Genomic DNA, 22,981 nt, shown 5'->3' on the forward strand with positions numbered 1-22,981 from the left:
GACTTGGGATTTGGGGATCCTTGGATGGAAATCTGAGGCAACCAACCGGGTGGAAAAAAAAGGAGCAATTTATATTCAGGGAGATTTTAGAGATGCACTGATTCCTTGGGGATGCGCCACGTTCTTTAACATGGATGTTTCTACTCCCCTTGAGCAGGCAGCACAGCTTTTTTAAGCTTTGAAGTCATGTTAAAAAAAACAATACTTTTTTGGCATTTTTAATACATTTCAGTGGATCTTTCATTTTGGTAATTCAAGCCAGGACCCTTTTCATGTGTGCCACTGAAATGAATTTGCAACTTGGCCTGCGCTAAACATTGATCTCATTACCTGCACCCAAGCACTCACGAAAAGAAACCATTGCCATCCCAGCAGGGCGTTTGAAGTCGAAACACACTTAATAAACTCCGTGTGTTTTAAGGGATTAGAAGGGACCCGTGCAGCCCAGCGGTCTCGCCCCTTTCAGGGCTCCCCATGAACCCACAAATGTTGTCCAGCTTTGCTGTAGTGCAGTGTCCATAGGGTCCCCAGCTCGTGGGCTGGAGTGAAACTGTGAAGCCAGTACCCAGGGAATGCAATTCCTCCGATGCTGGAGGTCACCGCATTTTCGACTGCAGCAAAGGTCCCCTGTACGGTAACTCAAAAGCCGCCAAACTCCACGTGAAACACTTTTGATAAAGTAATTTAAAACATTTTAACTGCTTTCAAGCCCGAGCAGCAGGACACCCTGCAGGTGCTCTCCCTGTGCATCCCATGGGATGGGCTGGAGAGAAACCTCCAGGAAACTTCTACCGCCGGCGCCCCGTGCGCGCAGCAGCGCCTCCATGGCTCGGCGAGCGCAGGGGTCCCGCGGGAAGGCGGGAGCTCCGCTTGCCGCTCCTGCCGCCGCCGCTGCCGCCCCTCCGGGCGCGGCCCCGACGGGGGAGCGCTCGGGCTGCGCGCGGCGAGGGGCGGGGCGATGCGGCGGGGCCATTGAGCCCTCCGGCAGTGCGGGGGCGCGGAGGCGCATGCGCACGGCGCGGCGGGGTGGGGCGCGGGCGCGGAGGCGCATGCGCACGGCGCGGTGGGGTGGGGCGGGGCGCGGAGGCGCATGCGCACGGCGCGGCGGGGTGGGGCGCGGGCGTGGCGGCGCATGCGCACGGCGCGGCGGGGTGGGGCGGGGGCGCGCGCGGCGGCGCAGGGAGGGGGATGGAGCGGTTCGGCGGCGGCGGAGCGGGGGGGTACGAGGCGGCGGCGCAGCAGCAGCAGCTGTCCCGGCAGCAGGAGCGGCACTACCGGCTGCTGTCGGAGCTGCAGGCGCTGGTGAAGGCGCTGCCGAGGTGAGCGGAGGGTGGCGGCGGGGAGGGTGCGGGGCGGCGCGGCGGCGGGGCCGGCCCTGACCAGGTACCGGTGCCGGTACCGGCAGCCCCTGCCAGCAGCGCCTTTCCTACACGACGCTGAGCGACCTGGCGCTGGCGCTGCTGGACGGGACGGTCTTCGAGATTGTGCAGGGCCTGCTGGAGATCCAGCACCTCACGGAGAAGAACCTCTACAGCCAGCGCCTGCAGCTGCACAGCGAGCACCGCGGTCCGTGAGGCGGGCCCGGAGCGGGCAGGGGGGTGGAGGCGGGCCCGGGGGGGGGCAGCCCTGGGGGGGTCACCGGCGGGGGCCAGTCCCGGGGGGCCCAGAGCAGGAGCACTGTGGGAGGCCTGGGGCATTGGGGAAGAGCGGTGGGGACATGGTGGGGAGCAGCCCTTGGACACTGAGAAGGGGCGAGGGGGAGCATGGGTGGTAGTACTGGGGGGCAGCTCAGGAGCAGCGGTGGTGGGGGCGGCAGGCAGCGAGGACACTGGATGGGGGTGATGGGGACACTGGAGGGGAGGCAGGCCCGGGAATTTGGGAGGTGGGGGGGTACAAGTTCTGGGGGCACTGGGTGGAGGGTGTGGGGTGCAAGCAGTGGGCGCACTGAGGGGGAGGCAGTGTGGGGGCACTGGGTGGCAGGTCTGGGGCACTCGGGGGGACACTGGGGGACACACAGGTAGCAGGATGGGATGTGGCGGCAATGTGCCCTGACCCGCAGCCCATCCCATCGCAGGGCTGAAGCAGGAGCTCTTCCACCGGCACAAGGAGGCCCAGCAGTGCTGCAGGCCCCACAACCTGCCGCTCCTCCGTGCCGCCCAGCAGCGGGAGATGGAGGTAAGGGGGAAGCTGGGCCAGGCACAGCCCTCCCCTGGTGCGGAGGCTGCCCCCCTTCCCTGGGGGGCTCACAGCCCCTTTGCTGCAGGACCCCTCCTGCAATGAAGGAGCATCGCAGCATCTCAAGAGGGTTTAACTAGTCATCCCCGCAGCCTTGGGAGCCACCAGCCACCCTGTCTGATGTTGCTAGCACAACCCTAAATTCCCCACCCTGACTTGGGGGTCCCCTCCTCTTGCTCTGCCCTCTGTCCGCACATGAGTGGGGGGCCCAGGGTTTTGCCATCTAGGATAGCTGTGGTCCAGGTGTGATCTGGGAATCATGAAAATTCAGGAGCCCACTCCAAAAGAGCGGTGCCCTCCACATTGCTTTAATGAGTCTTTGTTATAAGATGGGCTGAAGCCTGTATACAGATAGAGAGCAAGTTGATAGAAAACACAGAGAAGGTATGTGAAATCTGCCATTACATCGTACCAAGTAGAAAGCAGAGAATGCTCAAAAAATCATATTTTACGTGGTAGCACTGATAAGGAGGAATTGCCTTAAGATATGTAAGCATAGAAATAGTCTCTTTGAGCATCCCAAGGCATTTGGAGAAAGGCACTTCAGCATGAGCAGCCTGTTCAGTCCCAAAGGAGTTATGTGTATATTAATGATAAGATAGAGGCAGTGTTGTAAGGTAAAGGAAATTGTAAGTAGCTAGTTGTCTTAATCAGTGGAGTTTAAATGTAGAGGGAAAGTTACTTTACTCCATGTAAGGCAAACAGGTAACTCTTTAAATCCAAGCCCTTTCCTGAGCTTTGCTTATGGCAAGCCCTGTGTCAGCGCTCGCTGTTGGATCTTCTGTTTTGGTATTTCCACGTCTGTTGTTTCCTACCGAGGTGACTGAAGCCAGGCTGGACCTCTATTAGCTGTCCCTGTTACTTCTGTCTCTAAGTAATTTATGCTTACAGCAAGTAACAAGCTATTCTGCCTGTTTTAGAGTGTTACTAATATTGTCTTCACTCATTAACTAGACCATATATGTGTCATTTTCCTTTTTCTTACACGATATGCACTTCCTCCTACTTCCTTCTACCTTCCCCCTGCCTCTCTCTTCTGCATTCCTCTGCCAGGTGCTGTTAGAGTTCCTTCTTCCCTTTTTTATGCTCTGATATTTCTGCTGTAGAGCATTTTGGGAATAGATAGATCATCACAGTAACAATTGGTACGTGTCTAATTGGAGCTGCCCTCTGTGGTTAAAGGTTTCAGAGACCAGCTGCTATGAGATAGCCTGGGATTGGGTTCCCAGGAGGGGTAATACAAGATGTAGTTTTTAGATATCTGCCTTCCTAGTGGAACCCATAGCATTTAAAAAAGCTTTGCCCATTATACAGGGTCATCAGCCACCAAAGCTGAAGCAAAAGCTTGTGTTTAAGCCTTATTTTTTGGCAGTTTTCTGTAGCCCAGTATCAGCTACCAACTCGTAAGAGTATGTAAGCACTTAAATATTTTTTTTTTTCAAACGCAAGGAAAGTCACTCCTTCAGGACAGTAAGTGGAGGAGACAATGGTGTGGTGCTTCCTCCTTACCCCAAGGCGGCTGGGAGGAAGGAAAGTCTTTGGGAAATGAGGGATTTGAATCTTCCATATCCTTCACAAAGAGTGTGAACCTCTAGACTGAAGAACATGTAAGGGCAGAGCTTAGGTTCGTTAGCAGTTAGCCCCTCTACCTCACCTTTTATTGAAGCTTAAGTTGTGTTGAATTTCTTCACATTTATTCTAATAAGGTCCTGCCTGAGTGTTTTTTGGAGAGCAGCTGATGATGGTAATCTTTTGGTGATCACAGTCCTGCATCCTCCTTAATAGCCTGTAGTTCTGCAAAGCTTTCCTGAACCTATGGACATAATTAAAAATGTAAGATGCTAATTGACTGCCATACATCCAAGAAAGGTTACATGAGGTAGTTCCTCCTCCGTGTGAGTAGTAATTGCTGGTCATTTAGGTCGGGCCTTCTGCAGATAGCCACTGATAACATCTGTGCTGGAGACAAACCTCGGCTCTTTTCCAGACTGTTCAGGACTGAGACCTCTGTCATTCAAATTCTGGATTTTCCTCAGGACTTGTAGAAGTGCACAGGCTTTTGCCTCTCCTCGTGGATGGATCTACCCAGGTCTCTTAAGCCACCAGCCACTGGTGTAGGAAATCGCAGACTTTGTGACTTCTCCCTCTCTGTGCAGTGAGGATAACTCTGCCCCCATAAATATTTCCAGCTAAATGCCTGCCTCTGTTTATTGTGTTACAAAGGGGAATGAGTAAAATGTTGAAACTTATGATATTTATTTCTTGCAAGAGAAGAATCTTGTATATCCCATCTTGTATTTAGATGGCATTTCATGCTTCCTGACTTCCTGTGGCTTGTGAAAGAAGTCTGTTGCTCAGTGTAGCCCAGTAGGGTTGTATTGCCTCGCCTGCACACATATGTGGCTTTTTATTTGAGCTGGGCTCTTCTCATCCCCTGAATTCTTCTGCTCTCCTCCCCTCTCCAGCGGAGTTTCTGGTAGGTTGAGGTTTCCATCGGAACTGACTAGCAGTGCTGCTCTCTGCAGCTAGCAGAGCATGCGAGTGCTCCTAGAGCATGCCCACCACTCCTGATTTCCAGCGTGCCTTTGAAATAGCACGTGGTCGCTGTGCTCTGTTTCTTCTTCAATGCAGAAGTTTCTCTGAGGTTTAGGCAGATGTCAGCAAGGCAGGAGTGTCATGCACTGTTCCCGGATTGTTATCGGCAGTGAGACAGATTCTGTCTGTTAACGCGCTCAACCGATGAGACACCAGGCGGTTATTTTATTGTATTTTCCACTGTCCTTAAACAAGTTGTTATGTATTTGGCTTACTATATAGGTTAAAATAAGACAGAAATTGATAGAGCAAGATACATGAAACTGGGGGAAGGGGAATATGACCTGTTCAGTTTTCGAGTAGTCTGTGGTAAGGGCCTCAGACCAGATGAGAGGGAATTCAATGGAGTCAATCCCGTTCTCTGACTTTATAGCTGGTGTGAAGCTCCCAGTCCCCTCATATCTTTGTACCCAGAGTCTTAATCGCTGCAGCACACCCTGGTACAACTCTTGGAGCTGAACGGGGCTGTTTGGGTAGATAAATGAGGGGCAGGGAGGGAGGAAGGCCTCATGGTTCAGCAAAAATGTTCGCGCTTCTATAATTTAAAGGAGCCACACAACTAAACCAGCAACCACGAGCTGTGCTTGTGATTAGTGTTTGGTTGCAAGTGGATGACAGCTTCTCGATTTGGTATAAATACTTAGAATCATTAAGTTGGAAAAAATCTTTAGGATCATCAAGTCCAACCGTCAATGCAACACCCCAGGCCTCCTTAAACCATGCCCTGATGTGCCATGTCTACATATCTTTTAAATACACCCAGGGATGGTGACTCCACCACCTCTCTGGGCAGCCTGTGCCAATGCCTGACCACTCTTGCAGTGAAGAAATTTTTCCTAGTATCCAATCTAAACCTCCCCTGATGCAGCTTGAGGCCATTTCTTCTCGTCCTATCACTAGTGACCTGGGAGAAGAGACCAACCCCCCCCCCCTCGCTACAACCTCCTTTCAGGCAGTTGTTGAGAGAGATAAGGTCTCCCCTCAGCCTCCTCTTCCTCAGGCAGAACAACCCCAGCTCACTCAGCTGCTCCTCAACAGACTTGTTTATGAGACCCTTCATCAGCTCCGTTGCCTGTCTCTGGACACGCTCCAGCCCCTCAATGTCCTTCCTGTCCTGAGGGGCCCAACCCTGAGCCCAGCATTCGAGGTGGGGCCTCCCCAGGGCCGAGCACAGGGGCCCCATCCCTGCCCGGCTCCTGCTGGCCACACCAGTGCTGACACAAGCCCGGGGGCTGGTGGCCTCCTTGGCCACCCGGGCACTGCTGGCTCATGCCCAGCCAGCTGTCAGCCAGCACCCCCAGGGCCTTCTCCGCCGGGCACTTCCCAGCCCCTCTGCCCCAGGCCTGGAGCGTTGCCTGGGGTTGGTGTGACCCAAGGGCAGGACCCGGCACTTGGCTTTGTGTTCTGTTGGAAAGTGTCTAGGCTCTTCACATAAGTTTAGGACTAGTTTTATGGCAGCTGATAAGCCGTGTAGGGAGTGGCAGAGGCATATTATCATAGTCTGCAGAGTTGGGGCTGTGGGCTAAGCGAGGGGTGACCATCAAGTCTTCACCTAGTTCCACCCCTCACCTTGGCCTCGTCGTGGCATCCCCTCTTCAGCAGACCACTGACATTAGTCCACTCCCAGGGTCGGGACCCCGCGGGGAGGGGCTGTGTTCTCCTGGTTGGGACTACTTTGCAAAGTCTTTGTTTCATAATGTTCTCAGTCTGCCAGAAATAGAGCCCAGCACACTGTAGTCCCAAGCAAGGCTTCAGCTTGCTGTTGTCAATACAAAATAAACGGGCCTTCCAGTTACAAGGTTCGGTTTTTGAGGATTTCAGGTCCTTCAGTGAATAAATGGGATCTGGGTGTGGTTTACAGCTCCAGCTCTGTGTGTTAGTGTCCAGGGAACATGGAGGCTCAGGGAGGCATCTGAGCTGGCACCCTGATGCACTTCGGTGGCCTGTGTTACTCCTCTGAGTCTTTCTTCAGCCTTACCAGGCCTGTGAGGGCTATGTGATTCTTGGACTGCTGACTTCTGAGCCTGTGCTGCTGGAGTGCTCAGCCACAGCCTGCTGCTCAGACGTTGGCTCATCAATAAAAGTCATTCAGATACAGAGCTGTTGCTTGTGGTCTTTCCTGGCCTCCAAACGCACAGAAAGCAGTCTGGTCCCAGTGACCTCCCTGCATTTTCTTGAGTGATTGCTTTGCTATGAGACATGGCAAGTGGAGGAGGTTAGATCTGGGGCTGTGCTTGCTGCCCTCTGCTGTCCTTGGGATTCAGCAGGAGCGCTTCAGGATCTAGTTGCTCTTTGGTTTCCGTAAGAGACTTAGAAATGACAAAAAGATAGGAGGAAAGCAGATATTCCACTTTTTCCTGTTTGCTGTCTTTTCCAGGCTGTGGAGCAACGAATTCGAGAGGAACAGCGAATGATGGATGAGAAGATAGTCTTGGAACTGGACCAAAAAGTGATAGACCAACAGAGCACTCTGGAGAAGGCTGGGGTGTCTGGCTTCTACATCACCACCAACCCACAGGTTGGTGTTTAGGCAGGGAGTGTAAGATCTGGCAGTACTCTTGTGTTAATAGCTTTATTTTTAAGAAAAAAAAAATCTTGCTCATAATGAATTCTGAATTGCTGGCTCAGAAAGAAAGATCAGTCCTTTTCCTCATCAGCTGATGGGCAGTGTGCCCTGGGTGGACCTAGTACCAGGTTTGTAATGAAGGAGCAGAAACCATGAGGGAAACATCCCAGCTTTCTGCAATGTTTTTCCCAGTGTGGAGGGAAGAAGTGCTGTGCCAACAGCCTGCAGTCCTGTGACTCTGGAATGGGTCTGAATAATACTAAAACAAGTGGCTGCATAGGTTTGTCACTTTTGTACCTAGCTTAGCTGTACAAATTGCCTTCAAGAAGTCTCTTTATTAGGCATCTTGTTAATTCATGCATGTGACTTGCTGGAGATGATGATCTCAGACTTTGATGAGAAAATTGTTCTCAGTTTCCCCAGTGCATCTGCTCTTAAAACTTGTGAGCAGTCGCCTGGGTTTTTCTCTGTTGTCTTAACGCCACCACAGGAATGAAAAAATAAAACTTCCAAAGTCTAATTGTAACACCACAGAAGTTTGCAGGGAATGCAGGAACAGGCTGTTCTTAGCTCTGTTTTTTCAGCTGATTAAATTTCACTTTGATAAAGACCTACTAGTGAGAAAAGATGACTTAGAAAATGCCTGTTTAACCTAGTTTAAAACCCACGTGATTTCTGGTTGTGTAGCCTTGAACAAGCCACTTATTTTTCCTGTGCTGCTATTCCTCATCTGTGCGATGAAAGCAGCTCTTTCCCTCCTCTCCTGCCCCTGGCTTTTATTTATTTTTGTAAGTAATAACTCTTAACAGGATTCCTATTTGCTGGGTTTTGTTTGTTTCCTTTCTGATAGCTGGCAGACCAGACACAGACCTTGGCTTGTACCTGTGAATGCCACTATCATATAAGAAATCAGTGCTGGAATCTCTTCTCCGTGCATTTCCCATCAGCTGATATGTTTCTTCCCAGACTGTTGTATAAAATGCCGGCTTATGCAGTTGATATAATTCTACAAAAATAGATTTTTATTTCCATAATGTAATGCCTGCCAGCCTGAACAGGGTTCACTGAATTAGCTACTCCGTCATGCAGTCTCTGTGCTAAATGGCTTGAGCGCTAATGTGAGTAAAGAACAAGCAGATGGTAAAGAAACCATAAGCTAATGTTGGTGACTGCAGGAGACTGTGGTCTCTGCTTGGTTACGGGCATGGAAAAGGGAGTTTTTGAAGGGGAATGAAATACCTAGAGGGGATTTGATGCACCAGCACAGCAGTGTGTGGCACATGGCTTAGACTCCACTTAGAGAGTACCCAAAGTGATCCCTCCTGCTTCTTGCCCTTCTGTGCCGGAAAAGGATCGGGGCATTGAAGGTGCTGCTGAAGGATGAGGGGAGGGAGCTGTGCAGACCCAGAGAACCTCCTCAGGGGTGTGTGGCTGTGCTGGTGCAAGGGGACACTGCTGCCCTGTTCCTGGAGGCTGCTCCAGAGGGGGAAACCTGCAGAACTGGCTGGCCCTCACTGCATTTATCACTAAATCACAGTCAAGAAGAAAGAACCTTTCTGAATCCTTAATGAACTGTAAAGCCCTGGGATTCCTAAGACAGCTGTAGTTGGCAGCAGATTTCTTCAGATATTACTGCCCTGTATTTTATAGAGGTGCTTAAACAAGATCAAGGCTTTGTTTTGTATTTGCATGTTTTTTTCTTTTGTTCCCTGAAGATTAGTAGCTCTTGAGTGGGTGGTACAAACCAGTCCTTTCTGCTTCCTGCAGCAGGGAATGGGATCATCTTATTCTTGCAGAACTGCCTCTCTCCCTTTGCAGGAGCTGACTTTACAGATGAATTTACTGGAGCTGATTCGGAAGTTACAACAGAAGGAATCCGAGTCCGAGAAGGCTTTTTCCTGAACAAGCAGATCTGCTGTTTACTTTCCAGAGTTTTCTTCTGACTTCCCTCTAAAGAATAGACTGTTAATGCATTTGCTTTATATTGTGTCAGGAAGAGGCTACTGGCTGTAGAAGAAATAGCTGAGGCCCTTAGATAACCTTAGAGCTGAGGCAAGCAGAACCCCCAGAGCAGGGGGATGGTGGGGGAGCATCTCAGTGCCTCTCCAGTCCTCAGAGCAAGATGCATGCTGCAAGTCTTGCTAAGATGAGAGACGATGGAGGGTGTTAATCTGCCACGTACAGCCTGCAGCATCAGAGAGGCTGTTTATTGAAGCCAAGGGAGGCTGGGCCAGGCACCAAGACAGCAAACCTGGCCCAGCCATATATGGGTGACACCTGTGTTAAGGTAAATCAAGCTGAACGGGTGAGCAAAGTGATCTCCAAATTGCAATCTCCTCTTCCAATATGAGGAGGAGGAGCAAGCGTCTCTGGCAGGGAATGGGAGAGGTGAGTAGCTGCCAGATCGGCCAGGGAAGCAAAGTGGACTTGCCATCCGGTGCTGCCTCGCCATGGCAGATGGTTGGCAGCTGGGGAAAAAAAGTCCAAGGTTTATCTACAGGAAGATGCTTCTGTGTGTGCTGAGGCAGAAACAGCCTCTTAAACAGACAGACCCTTCCCAGAGAGACCTCTAGGCAGATACCAGTATCGGCTTTATTAAAGGATTTCAGGCCTCTGCCGAGCATTACTGGGCTGTGACGTTCGCGGCATTCCCACCTGACTCAGATAGCAGAGAAGGCTTGAGGCTTTTGCTTTGTTACTTTAAACCGATTTTCAAATGGAGAGAAATAAAATATGCTGTACTGCCTTCTGGGGCTGCGGCTTTCTAAACGTCAATGGCTGCGATTATGTTTGTCCCATCCCTGCCTGCTGAGCGTGGGGTTTGGGGTGCGCTAGGCTAAAGTTACCTTTAAGCTTAAAGAACCGTGGGTGTTTCTGAGACCTTACAGGGCTGAGCTGATGACCCCAAGAGCCTGAGTCACACCCCCAGGACCTGGTGCTCAGGAGTTGGGGCATTTGCTGAAAACTTGGTAAAAGATTGCTTCAAGTGGGTAAGAATGTGTTGGTGCCAGGCAGTGTGCGATGTCAGCTGCCTGTAGGAAACGGGATGGTGCAAGGGAGAGTCTGTAAGCAGTTCTGTGCTTCGTGGATGAAGTTCAAGTCAGAGAAGCTGTTGGGGGTGGCTCAGAGACTTGGGCCATCGTGTGTTGAAGGGCTTTGATTACACCTGGGTCACTGTTTTAAGGGTTTTCTGGCATTCCCACAGCAAGGCTTGTACTTGGAAGGCATCTCCTTCGTGTTACTGTTTGCTCTGGCCTGCATCCTCTGCTATTATTGCAGCAATCTCGCTTCACAGCAGAAGGCAGTGTGAGAAGATTCAGTATGCTGCTAATTACTGAGGCTGGGAAATGGGTTGGTACCCCTTGCCCAAAGGACTGTGAGTCCTTACGTTCACATGAAAGCAGATCACCGAAGCTAGAGCGAGCCAGCTGTGGAGCTGGAGAACCAGCTAAAGTAAGGAAATCTGCTCGTGGGTAGCCCTTTTGGTAGGGAGAGGTGGCGATGGAGGAGTTGCTCACTACTATAGACAAACACTGAAGATCAGCAGCTTTAAGAACCAATGAGGCTTTTGCAAGTTCAGGGCTGAGACCCCCCTCCCAGGTAGGCGTTTTTTCCCCATGGGAATGTGCTGCTGTGGTTCAGCAGCTGGGGACAAGAGGTACTGCTCTTGTGGGGGTCTCCACCTGGATGAAAATCCACAGCTGGAAAGTGGTCTGATGTGGGAGCTGCACCATTGCAGGATCCCCACGAACCACCTTGAATTGTGCTGCTGCTTGACCCTCAGCTGGGAGCCTGCACTCGCCTGCTAAAATGGCGAGGAGCAGAGTGGGCAATGTCCCCTCTGGAGACACCTTCCTCCTGCCTGTGAGGACGCATACAGACAAGAGTGGTGTCTGGTGCTGACTGCGTGAAGAAGGCATCCGTGTTCCTCTTGTGTGTGGCCAGAGCCATTAGCAAGGATTGCTTCCTGAGGTGACGATGAGGAAGGTAGGGATGAATGATGGGGTCCTATTGCAGGAAAGGAGACTGCCTGGGTGCTGGGGGATAGCGCTGCCTCCCAGAAGGACCCTCCTGTCTTTGATACAAGCACTCTTGCACTGCTGGAGCAGCAGCAGAGCTGATGATGTGGCTGGAGAAGCTCAGGCATGGCTAATGCAGCAGGTTGGGATTGCTGCCGGTGGGTTCAGCCCCGCTTTGGTGTCCTGTGCCACAGAGAGTGGAGCCCACCTTGGTTCAGAGCTCCCTACGAGCTGGGAGAGCTTGTCGCTGCCGTCTCTGCTGCCATCTCTCCCGGGAGCAGCTGGTGCTGGGGATCCTGACGGGCTGCTCCGGCACTGCCATGACAACGGCAGCTCTGGAGCTTCCTGCTCCCACCATCTGGTTGGAGGCAGCTCTGCCAGGCAGCTGATCCAAGCTGAAATTTTCCATGCCTGTGGTCAGTTTGTGTTTCAGAGAAGCTTTCTGCACAAGGTGGAGGGTAGCAGGGTGGTCAGATGCATCTAATTGGTGGGACAGGTTTATCTTAAGGCAATAAAGCACCTGGGATAGCTTGTGATCAGGGAGTATTTGGTCAGCCTGATTTCAGCAGAAGAAAACTTGCTCAGCCCCCCGTGAAGCATTGCTGGGCGGTACGACGCTGAGGAGACAGAGATGTTTTTCCAGGCAAGTGCCTTTGTGACACTAGAGGGTGACGCCTTCCTACAGCACTGTCTGTGCCCGTGCTACTGCAGTTCTGCTACTGCCGGTGATGGCTGGGCTGGGGTCGGACCTGGTGAGAGTGATGTAAAGGAGGTGGCAATGTTGCAAAGGACTGCTGGATTCCAGCTGCCTCCGCTCCTTCGTTCAACCTCCTGCGCAGCCCCTGAGCTCTCAGCCAGTGCCCTAGGAACACATGACATGGTTGGGGACCCCTTTGGTGGCAGCTCAGGTGACTTCAGCTACCCACAGAGCTGGACCCCGAGTTCCTGCCCAAGTCTCCTTGGGTGCCAGAAGCAATGTGGAGAGGCGGATGCACAAGAGGATCAAGTTCCCCGTTCTGGTGTGAAGTGAGTGATGGCAGAGCTGTGGCTCTGTGCCAGCCCTGTGTTCACCCATGAGCTGGAGGAAGGCAAATGCTGAGTAGTAGAAGGAAACCAGTCCGGTTTCCTGCTTCCATTTTCTATACTTTGGGCTGAAGAGGAGGATAGCAAGGTCCCCTCCACATAAGGAGGCTGATTCAGTGTGGATAAAGGTGAATTTATGCAGGTGGGAGCCCTTAGTGTTCATGGTGGGCTCTGAGTTGACCATTACCACTCAGGAGCGAGTGACAATTGCGGCGATGACTGATGGGTCCATGGAAACATCAGTCAATGCTCAGTAGCCATCAGAAAACCAAATGAGATGTTAGGAAAGGAGCAGATAAGAAAATGAGAAATGTTTTGCTGCTGTGAAGTTGCTGGTGCACCAGCACCCAAACACAGGTCCCTTCATCCTGAGAAGGGTGCAGGAGAGCTGGAGCAGGCTCTGAAAAAGGCTCTGGGGACACCAGAGGTCTGGACCACCTTCCAGCCAAGCTGGACTCTATCTGAAAACAGGGTGCCCGAGAGGGGACAAGGTAGAGATAAAACTACTAGTAACATGGAGAGGGACTTCACTCTCTTCAAATACAAGAGCTGGGGTGTTACTTGAAGCCTGTAAAAGGCAGGTTTAGGTGGATCAGGTGACTGCTTGGGAAGCTCCTTGCCATGGCGGGCTGGAGAAGCAGAAGGTTTATGTTGGCTCAAGAGGAGGTGAGACACTTCTGGAAAATAAATGCATTTTGACTTAGAGACAGAGAGTGGTGGTTCCCCGTCACTGAGCTGCAGGTACATGGAGCCAGGTGGAAGCACTACATGCCTTGGCTCAGTTTTTGTGCTCTTGCCCAGGTACTGGGGTTTTTTTTCACTCCTGAAGGCATGTTGAGGAGCTCACCTTCCACTGCTGCCCCTCTAACTGCTTTCCCTTACACCTCTGCTACTTCATGACAAAGACCTGGGTGCAGAGGATGTCCCTGTCCTCCAGGCAGCAGCTCCAGCGCATAGAGGCTAGAGGCAGATTCCTCCTTGGACCAGGCAAGGAGGAGAGGAGCAGGGTCTCAGCCCTTCATCCAAACCTGTGTCCATCGGCTGGGGTTTGGGATAGCTACTCCACCCTCTGCTGTTGCCTCTGCGTGTGGCTCAGGCTGCGGCGCTCAAGCCCAGCACATAAACCCCATGGGGACGCACTGCGATGCTCTCGGTGCATTGCCGAAAACCTGTCAGCTTCTCCGTGGGGCTGGGGGGGTGCTCCCGTTACCCCAACCTCCGCTCCCGGCTCCGGTGGTGACACCCCTGGCGCTGATGCCGCCCGCGCTGCCCTCGCAGCATCCCCGTCCCCGGGGCTCGGAGCCGCCCGGCTCCGGAGGCTCCTGCCCCGGCTGCTGCTTCCCCCCGCCGGGGCGGCCCCCGGGGGGCTCCGGCAGCCGCCGCGCCGGGCCCCCGCCCTTCCGCCGGGCCGGGGAGGCGGAGCCGGGGCGGGAGGCGGTGGCGGCGGCGGCGCGGAGCAGGTGGGGGCCGGGGCCCGTGGCGGAGCCGTGCGGTGTCCCCGGCCGGTCCCGCGCAGGTGAGCGGGACCCTCCCGGGCGGCGGGAGCGGGGCGGTGCGTGGGGTGCCCCCGCGGGGCGGGCGCTGCGGCTCGGGGGAGCGCGGCTGGGGCAGGGGCTCGGCGCCGCCCGAGCACCGGCATCGCGGTGGGGATGAGCGGGGGCGAAACTTTCCTCTCTCACCGCCCGGGGATGAATCCGGAGGCTGAATCCACCCCCAGCCTCCCCGGCCCGGGGGTCCCCACCCGCGACCACCCCTGCAACGTGGGAGGGATGCTCGTTTGCCTTAGTGGGCGTCAAGCTCCGTGTCCTGCCTGGCTGTGGCTATTAGGTGCGTTGGTGTTGGGTACCCCAGTACTGCCAGCCCCTCCCTTCGTGGGGAGTCAGATGCAGGCAGCGAACAGGGCTGGGGGGTTCTCAGCCAGCAGAGTTGGTGCCAGCAGGCCTGTTGTCCCCATGGGCCAGTGTTGTGCTGTCAGCTCGCAGTGGCCTTTCTGGGACCTTTTGGCCTCAGAGGCAGGTGGGCCCAGGGAGCAGGGCTGCACCGAGCGGAATGAGCCCTCTGAGCAGGATCCGTGGTTGGGGACGTGAGGAGACATGTATCCTGGCACGGCGAGGAGGGCTGTGGAAGGGGAGAGCATCCCTGAAATCACAGACCACCCCATGGAGCAGCCGTGTAGCAGCACGTGAAGGTCCCTAGAGCTGTTCCTCCGGCTCTCCCGGCAGCAGCTGCCAGCAGGGGCTGGTCCCCGGGTGCTGGATGCGTTTCCTGGTTTAGCCGGGGATGTCCACATCCTTGTTAGAACTGCTCTGGACTTCCTGCTGCACGCCTCCATGCCATGCCTGGACTTTTCCTGGGGAAGCAGCGAGATGCTGGGAGTGGAGTGATGCTGCATACTCCCTCAGTGGGCTCCCAGCACGCCGGGGAGAAGGTTAGGTAGATGTTGAATAAGGTGGAGGGGAAGCAGCAAAGAAACTGTTGGCAGGACCAGAGCAGTCTGGTCTGGGCTTTAATGCAGCTCCATTTTAAAAAGAAAAGCCTGGGGGCTACTGCCCTGGGGGTGCTGTGGTTTCCCTCCCACCTGGCGCACAAGCACGGGTCCCTGCTTGGGGTGGCTGGCTGACCTGTGCCACCACCCTGGAGGAGGACACACTCCAGAGCTGAGCCCCATGCTGGCTGAGGAGTGAGGGACACCTTGAATATGTCCTGGTGGCTTTTCCACCCTGTCCCTACCACCTGATACCTTCCTGCAGGAGGGGATGCTCACACCTTCCTGCTCCTCTGCCAGGTCTCCAGGCAGGGTCTCGCCACTGTGGACTCCTCACCCTGCCAGAGGGCAGGGCCCGCTGCCTCCAGGATGGCGAGGTGGCTGCCTCGCTCTGCCGACCTGACCCGCTTCTGCCAGAAACTCAACCGGGTGAAGACCTTGGAGGATGACATGATGGAAACGTCGTTCAACAGATGCCTTTCCACCATCGACTTGACGCTGCTGGGCATTGGTGGCATGGTGGGCTCTGGGCTGTACGTCCTCACGGGCACCGTGGCCAAGGAGATTGCCGGCCCTGCCGTCATCGTCTCCTTCATAATTGCCGGCTTTGCCTCACTCCTGGCTGCTCTCTGCTATGCTGAGTTTGGAGCCCGGGTACCTAAGACGGGCTCTGCCTACATGTTCACCTACGTGTCTGTGGGTGAGATCTGGGCTTTCCTCATTGGCTGGAACGTGCTGCTGGAGTACATGATCGGAGGAGCTGCGGTGGCCAGGGCCTGGAGTGGCTACCTCGACTCCATCTTCAACCACAAGATAAAGAACTTCACCGAGACCCACGTGGGCACCTGGCAGGTGCCATTCCTGGCCCGCTACCCCGACTTTCTGGCGGCCGCCGTCCTGCTAGTAGCCACTGCCTTCATCTCCTTCGGGGCCAAAGTGTCCTCCTGGCTCAACCATGTCTTCTCAGCCATCAGCATGGGTGTCATCCTCTTCATTCTCATCATGGGCTTCATCCTTGCGCAGCCCAAGAACTGGGGTGCCCAGGAGGGTGGCTTTGCCCCATACGGGCTGTCAGGCATCATGGCCGGCACAGCGACCTGCTTCTATGCCTTCGTGGGCTTTGACGTCATTGCGGCCTCCAGCGAAGAGGCCAGGAACCCGCAGAAGGCTGTCCCCAGGGCCATAGCTTTCTCCTTGGGGCTGGCCACCGGGGCCTACATCCTGGTGTCAGTGGTGCTGACACTGATGGTGCCCTGGCACACATTGGACCCCGACTCTGCCCTGGCGGATGCGTTTTACAGGAGGGGCTACGCCTGGGCAGGGTTCCTGGTGGCCGCTGGCTCCATCTGTGGTGAGTACAGGCAGCAGTGGTGGGAGCTGCCCGCCCTGCTTGTGATGGGGGGCTGGGAATCGGGGTGGTTTGGGTCTGACATGGTCCTCCTCCTCCTGCCTGTCCCACAGCAATGAACACAGTCCTGCTGAGCAACCTCTTCTCCCTGCCACGCATCGTCTACGCCATGGCTGAGGACGGGCTCTTCTTCCGGGTCTTCTCCCAAGTGCATCCCCGTACGCAGGTGCCTGTTGTTGGCATCGTGGTCTTCGGGCTGCTGATGGCCCTGTTGGCCCTTGTCTTTGACCTGGAGGCCCTGGTGCAGTTCCTGTCCATCGGCACGCTGCTGGCCTACACCTTCGTGGCTGCAAGCATCATCGTCCTGCGCTTCCAGCAGCAGAAGGTGGATGCCTCTGCGCCAGTGGCCGGTGGCCGGCCCAGCCCCGAGCCCTGTGAGGGTCCGTCCACTGGGGAGCTGAAGGAGTACGAGTCCTTCTCTGACAAGCTCCAGCTGGTGGACAGGGACAAGAGCAAAGAGCACCGGGAGCCGGGGCAGCTGAAGGCAGCTTTCGAGCCCTACTTGGAATTCCTCAGCGACTTCTACCCGGGTGAGGTGGTCACGGTGGCTGTGGTGACCCTGATGGTGTCTGCCATCTGCCTCTGCTCCATCTTGGTGTTTGGCAACACCCACCTCCACCTGCCCACCTGGAGCTACTCCCTGCTGCTGGTCCTTTTCAGCCTGGGTTTCCTGCTCAGCCTCCTCCTCATCTGGGCGCACGAGCAGCAGCGCAGCACGCAGACCTTCCAGGTACACCTGGGCGCCCGGGCAGGATTAGTCCCTCTGCTGGGGTCAGTGGGGTGGGAGCAGCTCTGATGGACCCATGGGAAGCCCCAGTCACCCTTGCCTGGCCAAAGCACCACAGCTGCTGAAGAAGGAGGAGGAGGGTGTCAGCAAGCACTGGGTGTGGGGAGGTGCTGGTGCCTGCAGTGTCACTCTGGTCTCTGGGAGGGGTCATCCCCAGTAGCTCTGTGTCCATCCCATGGGATCACTCCTGCCCATACTGGGCTCCTTCCTCCGCATCCCCACAGCCCCCACTCCCCTTCTGCCCATCCCAACTCCTGCCTTTGGTCTGCCCTTGAGCTACCTGGTGCAGCTCTTTTCTTCAGCTTCCAAATTGCTTTTGTGCCTCTCATGCTTCCCCCTCCCTGGTTTCCAGCCTGTCTGGGCCCTGGTGGGGTGCAGCCGCGTGGACAGTAACACCAGTGGTAACACCACCTCCCTGCCATGCCCCTGCCCTGGCTTCTCCAGTGAGGACCACGTTTGCTCTGGATTGCACTGGGGGCTTGTTTTGTTCTTGTGACGGTGGCCCTGGGCTGTTTTCAGAGCCTGTGGCTACTCTGCCAGCCCGGCATGCAGACTGGCTCCCAGCTCCTGGCTCCTAACTGGCCATTGTTCCTTTTGGCTGCCTTTTGCACAGAAAAAAGAAAGGAATTTTCAGAAAGCCCAGGGTGAAAGTCACTTTGTCCCTGGCATTTAGCAGCGCTGCCTTTTGTCTCTATGGTTTTAAGGATGGTCTTACCACTGCCTGGCTCTGTTTCTCCTGCAGATCCCCCTGGTACCCCTCTCCCCAGCGCTGAGTATCGTCCTCAATATCTATTTGATGCTGAAGCTCAGCTACATGACGTGGCTCCGCTTTGCCATCTGGCTGCTCTTAGGTGAGTGCTCCCGTGGTGGCGTGAGCCCCGAGTAGGCGGCGGCTGCTCGGGGGGCGAGGGGAGGTGGGCTTGTCTTGGCACCAGCTGGCAGCCTCAGCAGCTCTTTTCCCCCAGCAATGGATTTATAAAGCACATCGTGCCCCTTTGCGCCTCTGGTTCCCCTTTGGAGATGCAAGCTGAGGTCTCCCAGTGTCTCCCTGACCCTGTCTGGTTCCCAGAGTGCCATGGTTTGTTCCTGTTAAGGTTTGGGTCCTCCTTCAAGCTCTGGACCAGAACTACTCCCTGTTCCTGAGGCAGCTCCTGGGGGCTTGAGGAGCCTTCTCAGCAAGGGGCTTCCCCTCCCCAGGGACTGGGGTTGCTCTTAACATGCTGCAGGATCCTTTTTCACCTGCAAGCAGCTGATTTAAGACCCCTAGTGCCGTGGCTCGTGCTGCTCTGCCAGGATGCCAGCTGCATCCGTGCCAGCTGCCAGCCTCTGCTCGAGCCGCTGCTCTCCCTGTCCCCCGCTGCAGGCCTGCTCGTGTACTTTGGTTACGGCATCTGGCACAGCAAGGAGAACCTGCGGGAGCCCAGGCCACAGCGCGTCAGCGCCCGCTACGTGGTGTTCCCCAGCGGCAGCCTGGAGGAAAGGGTGCAGGCGGTCCAGCCCAGCTCCCAGCCCACCGTCGGGCCGCCGGACACCAACACCGAAGACTGCAAGAGATGACACCCCAGGGGATGGGGGCACCTGGCTATGGGAGCATCTGACCCCCTCCCCGTGGTGAGGCCAGAGACACCCCCTCCTCTTCCCAGTCCCTTCAGCAGCAGAGCCACCAGAGCTACCCTGGGCTTGAGGCTCCATTTGGAGATGCCGAGGATGCTCCCCCTTCCCCACCAGCTCTCCACGGGGGAGGGAGGTGCTGGCCCCCTCCCTCCCCAGCACTCAGAAACTGGGTCTCAGCCCCCTCAACCCAGTGCCTGCCCTGCTCACAGGAGCAGCATCCTCGCCACCTTCCCCTGAGCACATCCAGGCACCGTGCAGCAAATCTGCTTTCTGCTGGCCCTTCCTTGCACCTGGGGATGCACAGGGCTGCAGAGGGATGCAGAGGGTCCCCAGGGACCGGGGCAGGCAGCCCAGCACTACCCATCCTGGGCCTCCCCCTGGCTGCAGTGTGGGATCTGGCTGCAGCCCTGCAGAGCTCCCCTGCCTCCTGCTGAGCCCTCCTGCAGAAGGAGGCAGGGGCCGAATGCACTTCCCCACTGGCATCCCTGCCATCCCCATCCCCAGGGCCGCTCTCCTAAAAGGCTGAGGCTGCCGAGGAGCAGCTGGGGACATGAGATGGAGAACAGATGTGGCCAGAGTGAGTGGCTGGGCAGGGACCCCAGGAAAGCCTGTATGGGCTGGCATGGCAGAAGCCCAGCTGCATCTTCCCAGCCGCCAGCAGCAGCTGTTTCAGGGTGGGCTGGAGGCCGTGCCTGGCTGGAAGCTCAGCTGGAAGGTCCTACCATGGTCCTGCCCAGGCCAGGCTCTTGCCCCAGCCCTGTGCTGGGTGTGGGCACTCATGACACCAGATTTGTTGCCTTGTCCCCAGAGGTCCCCAGCAGCATCCCTGGGCTGGGCTGCCTGGAGCTGGCCCCCTTTTCCCCTGCACCCAAGCAGCACAGCCTGCACTGCCGCCTGCCCCAGCAAGGGGGGCTCAGCCCCCCGTGATGCCCCTCCCAGGCTCTCAGTGGTTTGGGATGGGCTCTGCAGGTGCTTTTTGGTGTTGCCCCCTCTGTGGCGAACATCCCCATGCTCTCAGGCTCACCCTGGCTGCCACGGTGTCCTGGCAGGGGGCCCCCAGCAGCACTGCTGCAGCCTCCGCTGGCTGGTTTGCCCATGGGCAGCCTAAAGTGAAAGGGAAGGGCGTTTTAGCATGTTTTGGAAGAAATACATGGAGGAAACAGTCAGTCAAGCACAAGGTTGCCAAACTGCCATGGCCTTGCAGTGTGGACACCCTGCTCCCTGCAGCTGTGCTGGACGTGCAACACCATGCACATCCTGCAAAGAGCTGGAACTGCAGGCAAGCTCGTCCCATTGCTTCTCGCTGGCCAGTCTCTCAGGGTGCCTAGAGAGGCCATGGGGGTGTCTTTACGATGTGCCGGCTCCCTGGTGAACCCCTCTGTCTGCCAGCGCTGCTCTGTGTCCCACCTCGCCCTTCACTGCTGCTGCTGCTGACAGAGCAGCACGTCCCCGCCGTGCTGTGGACCTGCTTGGCACCTCTGTGTAGTGGCTTGTGAGCAACAGGCTGACTCGGTCAGCCTCATAAATACTGGTTCTGTGATGGCTTCGTTTGTTTGTGCTGTGTATCCCCCACAAGAGTCCACGTGGGGAAGCTGTCCCCCCAGCCAATGTGCAGGAAAGCCCCCTCAAAGCTTGGGGAGAGTCGTGCCACCCTGCAGCCACATTCCTCCCAGGCCCTGCAAGAGCAGCAGTGGGCTGTGCGTGGCGGTGCAGACCCTGCCCACGGCTGGGGTTGGAGCCGGGCACGGAGGGTCACCGTGCCCGGAATCTGGCTTCCCAGCTGCCAGCACATGCTTCTGGAGCAGGGCTGGCGTGCGTGAGCTGCACAACGCCTGGCCACCTCCTCCAGGCACCGCCAAGAGCAGCTTTGTTCCTCTGGCACAGGCATTTCGTTCATGAAGACAGGCTCCAGCTGGACCTACAGAAACTGGGACCCCCAAGGGGCTGGGGCAGCCATGCAAAGGCAGCCTGGAACTTGAGTTTTACAGCTATATAAATATAACTATATTCCCCAGATGGGCCTGAACCCCTTTGTCAACAGTGAGGGTGACGCTGAGCAGCGCCAGGACAGATTCGTTCAAGCTGCCAAGTTGAATGGATGGGAGAAGTTGCGAACCAGTGCAAATAATGGCAATTAAAGTGGGAGTCACTTGAGATAACCCATAGATAGTCCCAGCCTTGCTGGTGTCATTCATTAGGGACGTTTCCTTCCTGTGATAATACAGTCATTCTTTATTAAAAAAATAAAGTATTCGACAGGTATCTGGGGAGGCAGAGAGACTTAACTCTCCTTATCAATTGTCGGCTTTTAATCGCTGCTATAAATCCATTGTCAGCAGGATAAAGGCGAGTAGAAAGAATGACAGTGAGCAAGGGAACACGGCGCAGGGTTGGGGAAGAGCAGTAAAAGTCATAACAGAGCAGGACAGGCTGAGGTTCAAAACACTTTTCTGTTCTCTTTTAGAGGAAAGACCATAGACATTGTAAAATACTCTCAGCTGTCACTGGGGCCGGGCTCACCCAGTGTGGGCTCTCAGTTGGCTTTCTAAACTGGCAAAGACCTAAACGTTGTCAAATGAGCCTCATAACCATCGATATTTAAGCTGTTTTAAAATGCTGATTTGTAAAAATGCAGAGAAATTACTGCTGGGCTGTGCTGGAGAGGCAGGGAGTGATGGAGCTGCGGCCGGCAGGGAATTAAAGGATTGAAACATAATTAACATCAGCCTGAGAGGCGAGCGTGCCCTCTCGAGCATGCTTGTGGGTTTTTTTGAAATAGGATTTTGGTTCATCTGTGCCATACACCATCCTACTGCAGTAGCATGCCCTGTACAGGTGTAGAACATGCATTAATTGATTTTGTATTATCTGCCTGTTAAAGCAAACACAAAAAAGGGGGTCCGGCAGCAGCCATTGCCACCGAGGGAGCCCTCCTACAATGATTTGTTCCTGAAAGCTGTATCGGCAGGGAAAAAAAAATATCCAAACCGAACACTGTCAGCGGTGCTTTAAGATGGCAACCTGTAATTGTAGGAGAAAAAAACGCCCGTTGCCCCATCTGTACCCCTGTGCGCGTGATCCAGCCAGATTTAAAAACAAACCACCCCCACGTGCCGCTCACAAACCCCTTTCATAGAGCACCGGGAGACAGCAGCTGGCTGTCTTACTGCGGCTGATATTACACCGGGTTGCCATAGGAGTATCCTTCTCCAAATTAGTTTTTTTAAAAATATTCTATTTTCTGGGACTCATGGAAATGGTGTAATCAGCCTAGCTGGCCTGCATGGAAACCGATCCAATTAAAATGCATCAGTGAGGTATGTAGGTCAGCGGTGTAATGGCTGGGGCGCCGGGAGCCTGGAAGGGCTCTAGGGGTCACGGGGCACCAGCAGCTCCAGCACACGTGCTCCCGGTCTGGGGTAAGAGGGTTAATGTGATCTTTGCATGATAATCTCCCACTTACAGCATGGGAGTGGGCAGGCAGCAGCCAGGGGCTGCTAGCCTCAGCAGGGATGCTGCTGGACTGGGAGGACTGGTAGAGGAGCTACCAGGGCAGTGCTGGTTTGCCGTGCCCTGGGAGGAGGGTGCCCACAAAGCGGGTGCAAGGGGACAACTCAGAGGGGGAATAACACGGGATCTGTGCTAGGGAGAAAAATCAATGCCAAGGGATGCTACCCACCATTGTTTAAATGTAGAGACACTGAATCAGCCTGTGTCCCTCCTCCCCCACCGCTGAAATGCAGTGTGGGGAGGGGGCGTACCCAACCCAGCTCCAGAGATGACCAAACGGGACTGAGCTGATGATGGTCTCGGAGGCTTCAGGAAACAGGCTTGCTGCTGTTGCCCACGCAGCCCCAGCGACACGGGCTGTGGGAGCTCCTGCAGGAACTGCCGGGCTCTTGCACAGCGAAGCGCAGCAGGGTGGGAGTCGCAGGTGCATCCCAACACTGTTGCAAAGACAGTTTAATCACAGATGCTGTGCTGAAATAAGCAGACACTGACCCAGTTGCATACCTGACCCCTGTCCACGCTCGAGGGAGGAAAAAGCCCTGAGCACGGGAAGAGGGTGGTGGGCTGGCGCCCAGGAGAGAGCAGCTCAATGTCCTAATTAAATCTCTTCCCAGCCTTGTGTTTCTAAATTATCCTTCCTCCCCCCCAACCCCAGCTCTGAAAGCAGCACAGGCGAGCT

General features: G+C 55.3%; 2 protein-coding genes across 3 annotated transcripts; both read left to right on the plus strand.

The window, feature by feature from the left end:
• Positions 1-1,156: 1,156 nt before the first annotated feature.
• LOC142065040 (protein DGCR6) lies at positions 1,157-10,171 on the plus strand. Of its 2 annotated transcripts, none has more exons than XM_075110764.1 (5): positions 1,157-1,319; positions 1,406-1,566; positions 2,075-2,175; positions 7,208-7,348; positions 9,193-10,171. In XM_075110764.1, exons 1-5 carry the CDS (start codon positions 1,189-1,191, stop codon positions 9,337-9,339), a joined length of 681 nt encoding a protein of 226 aa, XP_074966865.1. In that variant the 5' UTR covers positions 1,157-1,188; the 3' UTR covers positions 9,340-10,171. The 2 variants fall into 2 exon arrangements, with proteins under 2 accessions (XP_074966865.1, XP_074966866.1); XM_075110765.1 differs by having other exon boundaries at positions 9,215-10,171.
• Positions 10,172-13,982: 3,811 nt separating this feature from the next.
• On the plus strand, positions 13,983-22,111 carry SLC7A4 (solute carrier family 7 member 4). The gene is made up of 5 exons (XM_075110763.1): positions 13,983-14,014; positions 15,284-16,334; positions 16,445-17,121; positions 17,921-18,029; positions 18,542-22,111. The coding sequence occupies exons 2-5, from the start codon at positions 15,353-15,355 to the stop codon at positions 18,733-18,735; spliced, it is 1,962 nt and encodes a 653-aa protein (XP_074966864.1). The 5' UTR covers positions 13,983-14,014; positions 15,284-15,352; the 3' UTR covers positions 18,736-22,111.
• The last annotated feature ends 870 nt before the right edge of the window (positions 22,112-22,981 follow it).

This window comes from Phalacrocorax aristotelis, chromosome 15, assembly GCF_949628215.1.
Source record: "Phalacrocorax aristotelis chromosome 15, bGulAri2.1, whole genome shotgun sequence".
NCBI classification, from domain to species: Eukaryota; Metazoa; Chordata; class Aves; order Suliformes; family Phalacrocoracidae; genus Phalacrocorax; species Phalacrocorax aristotelis.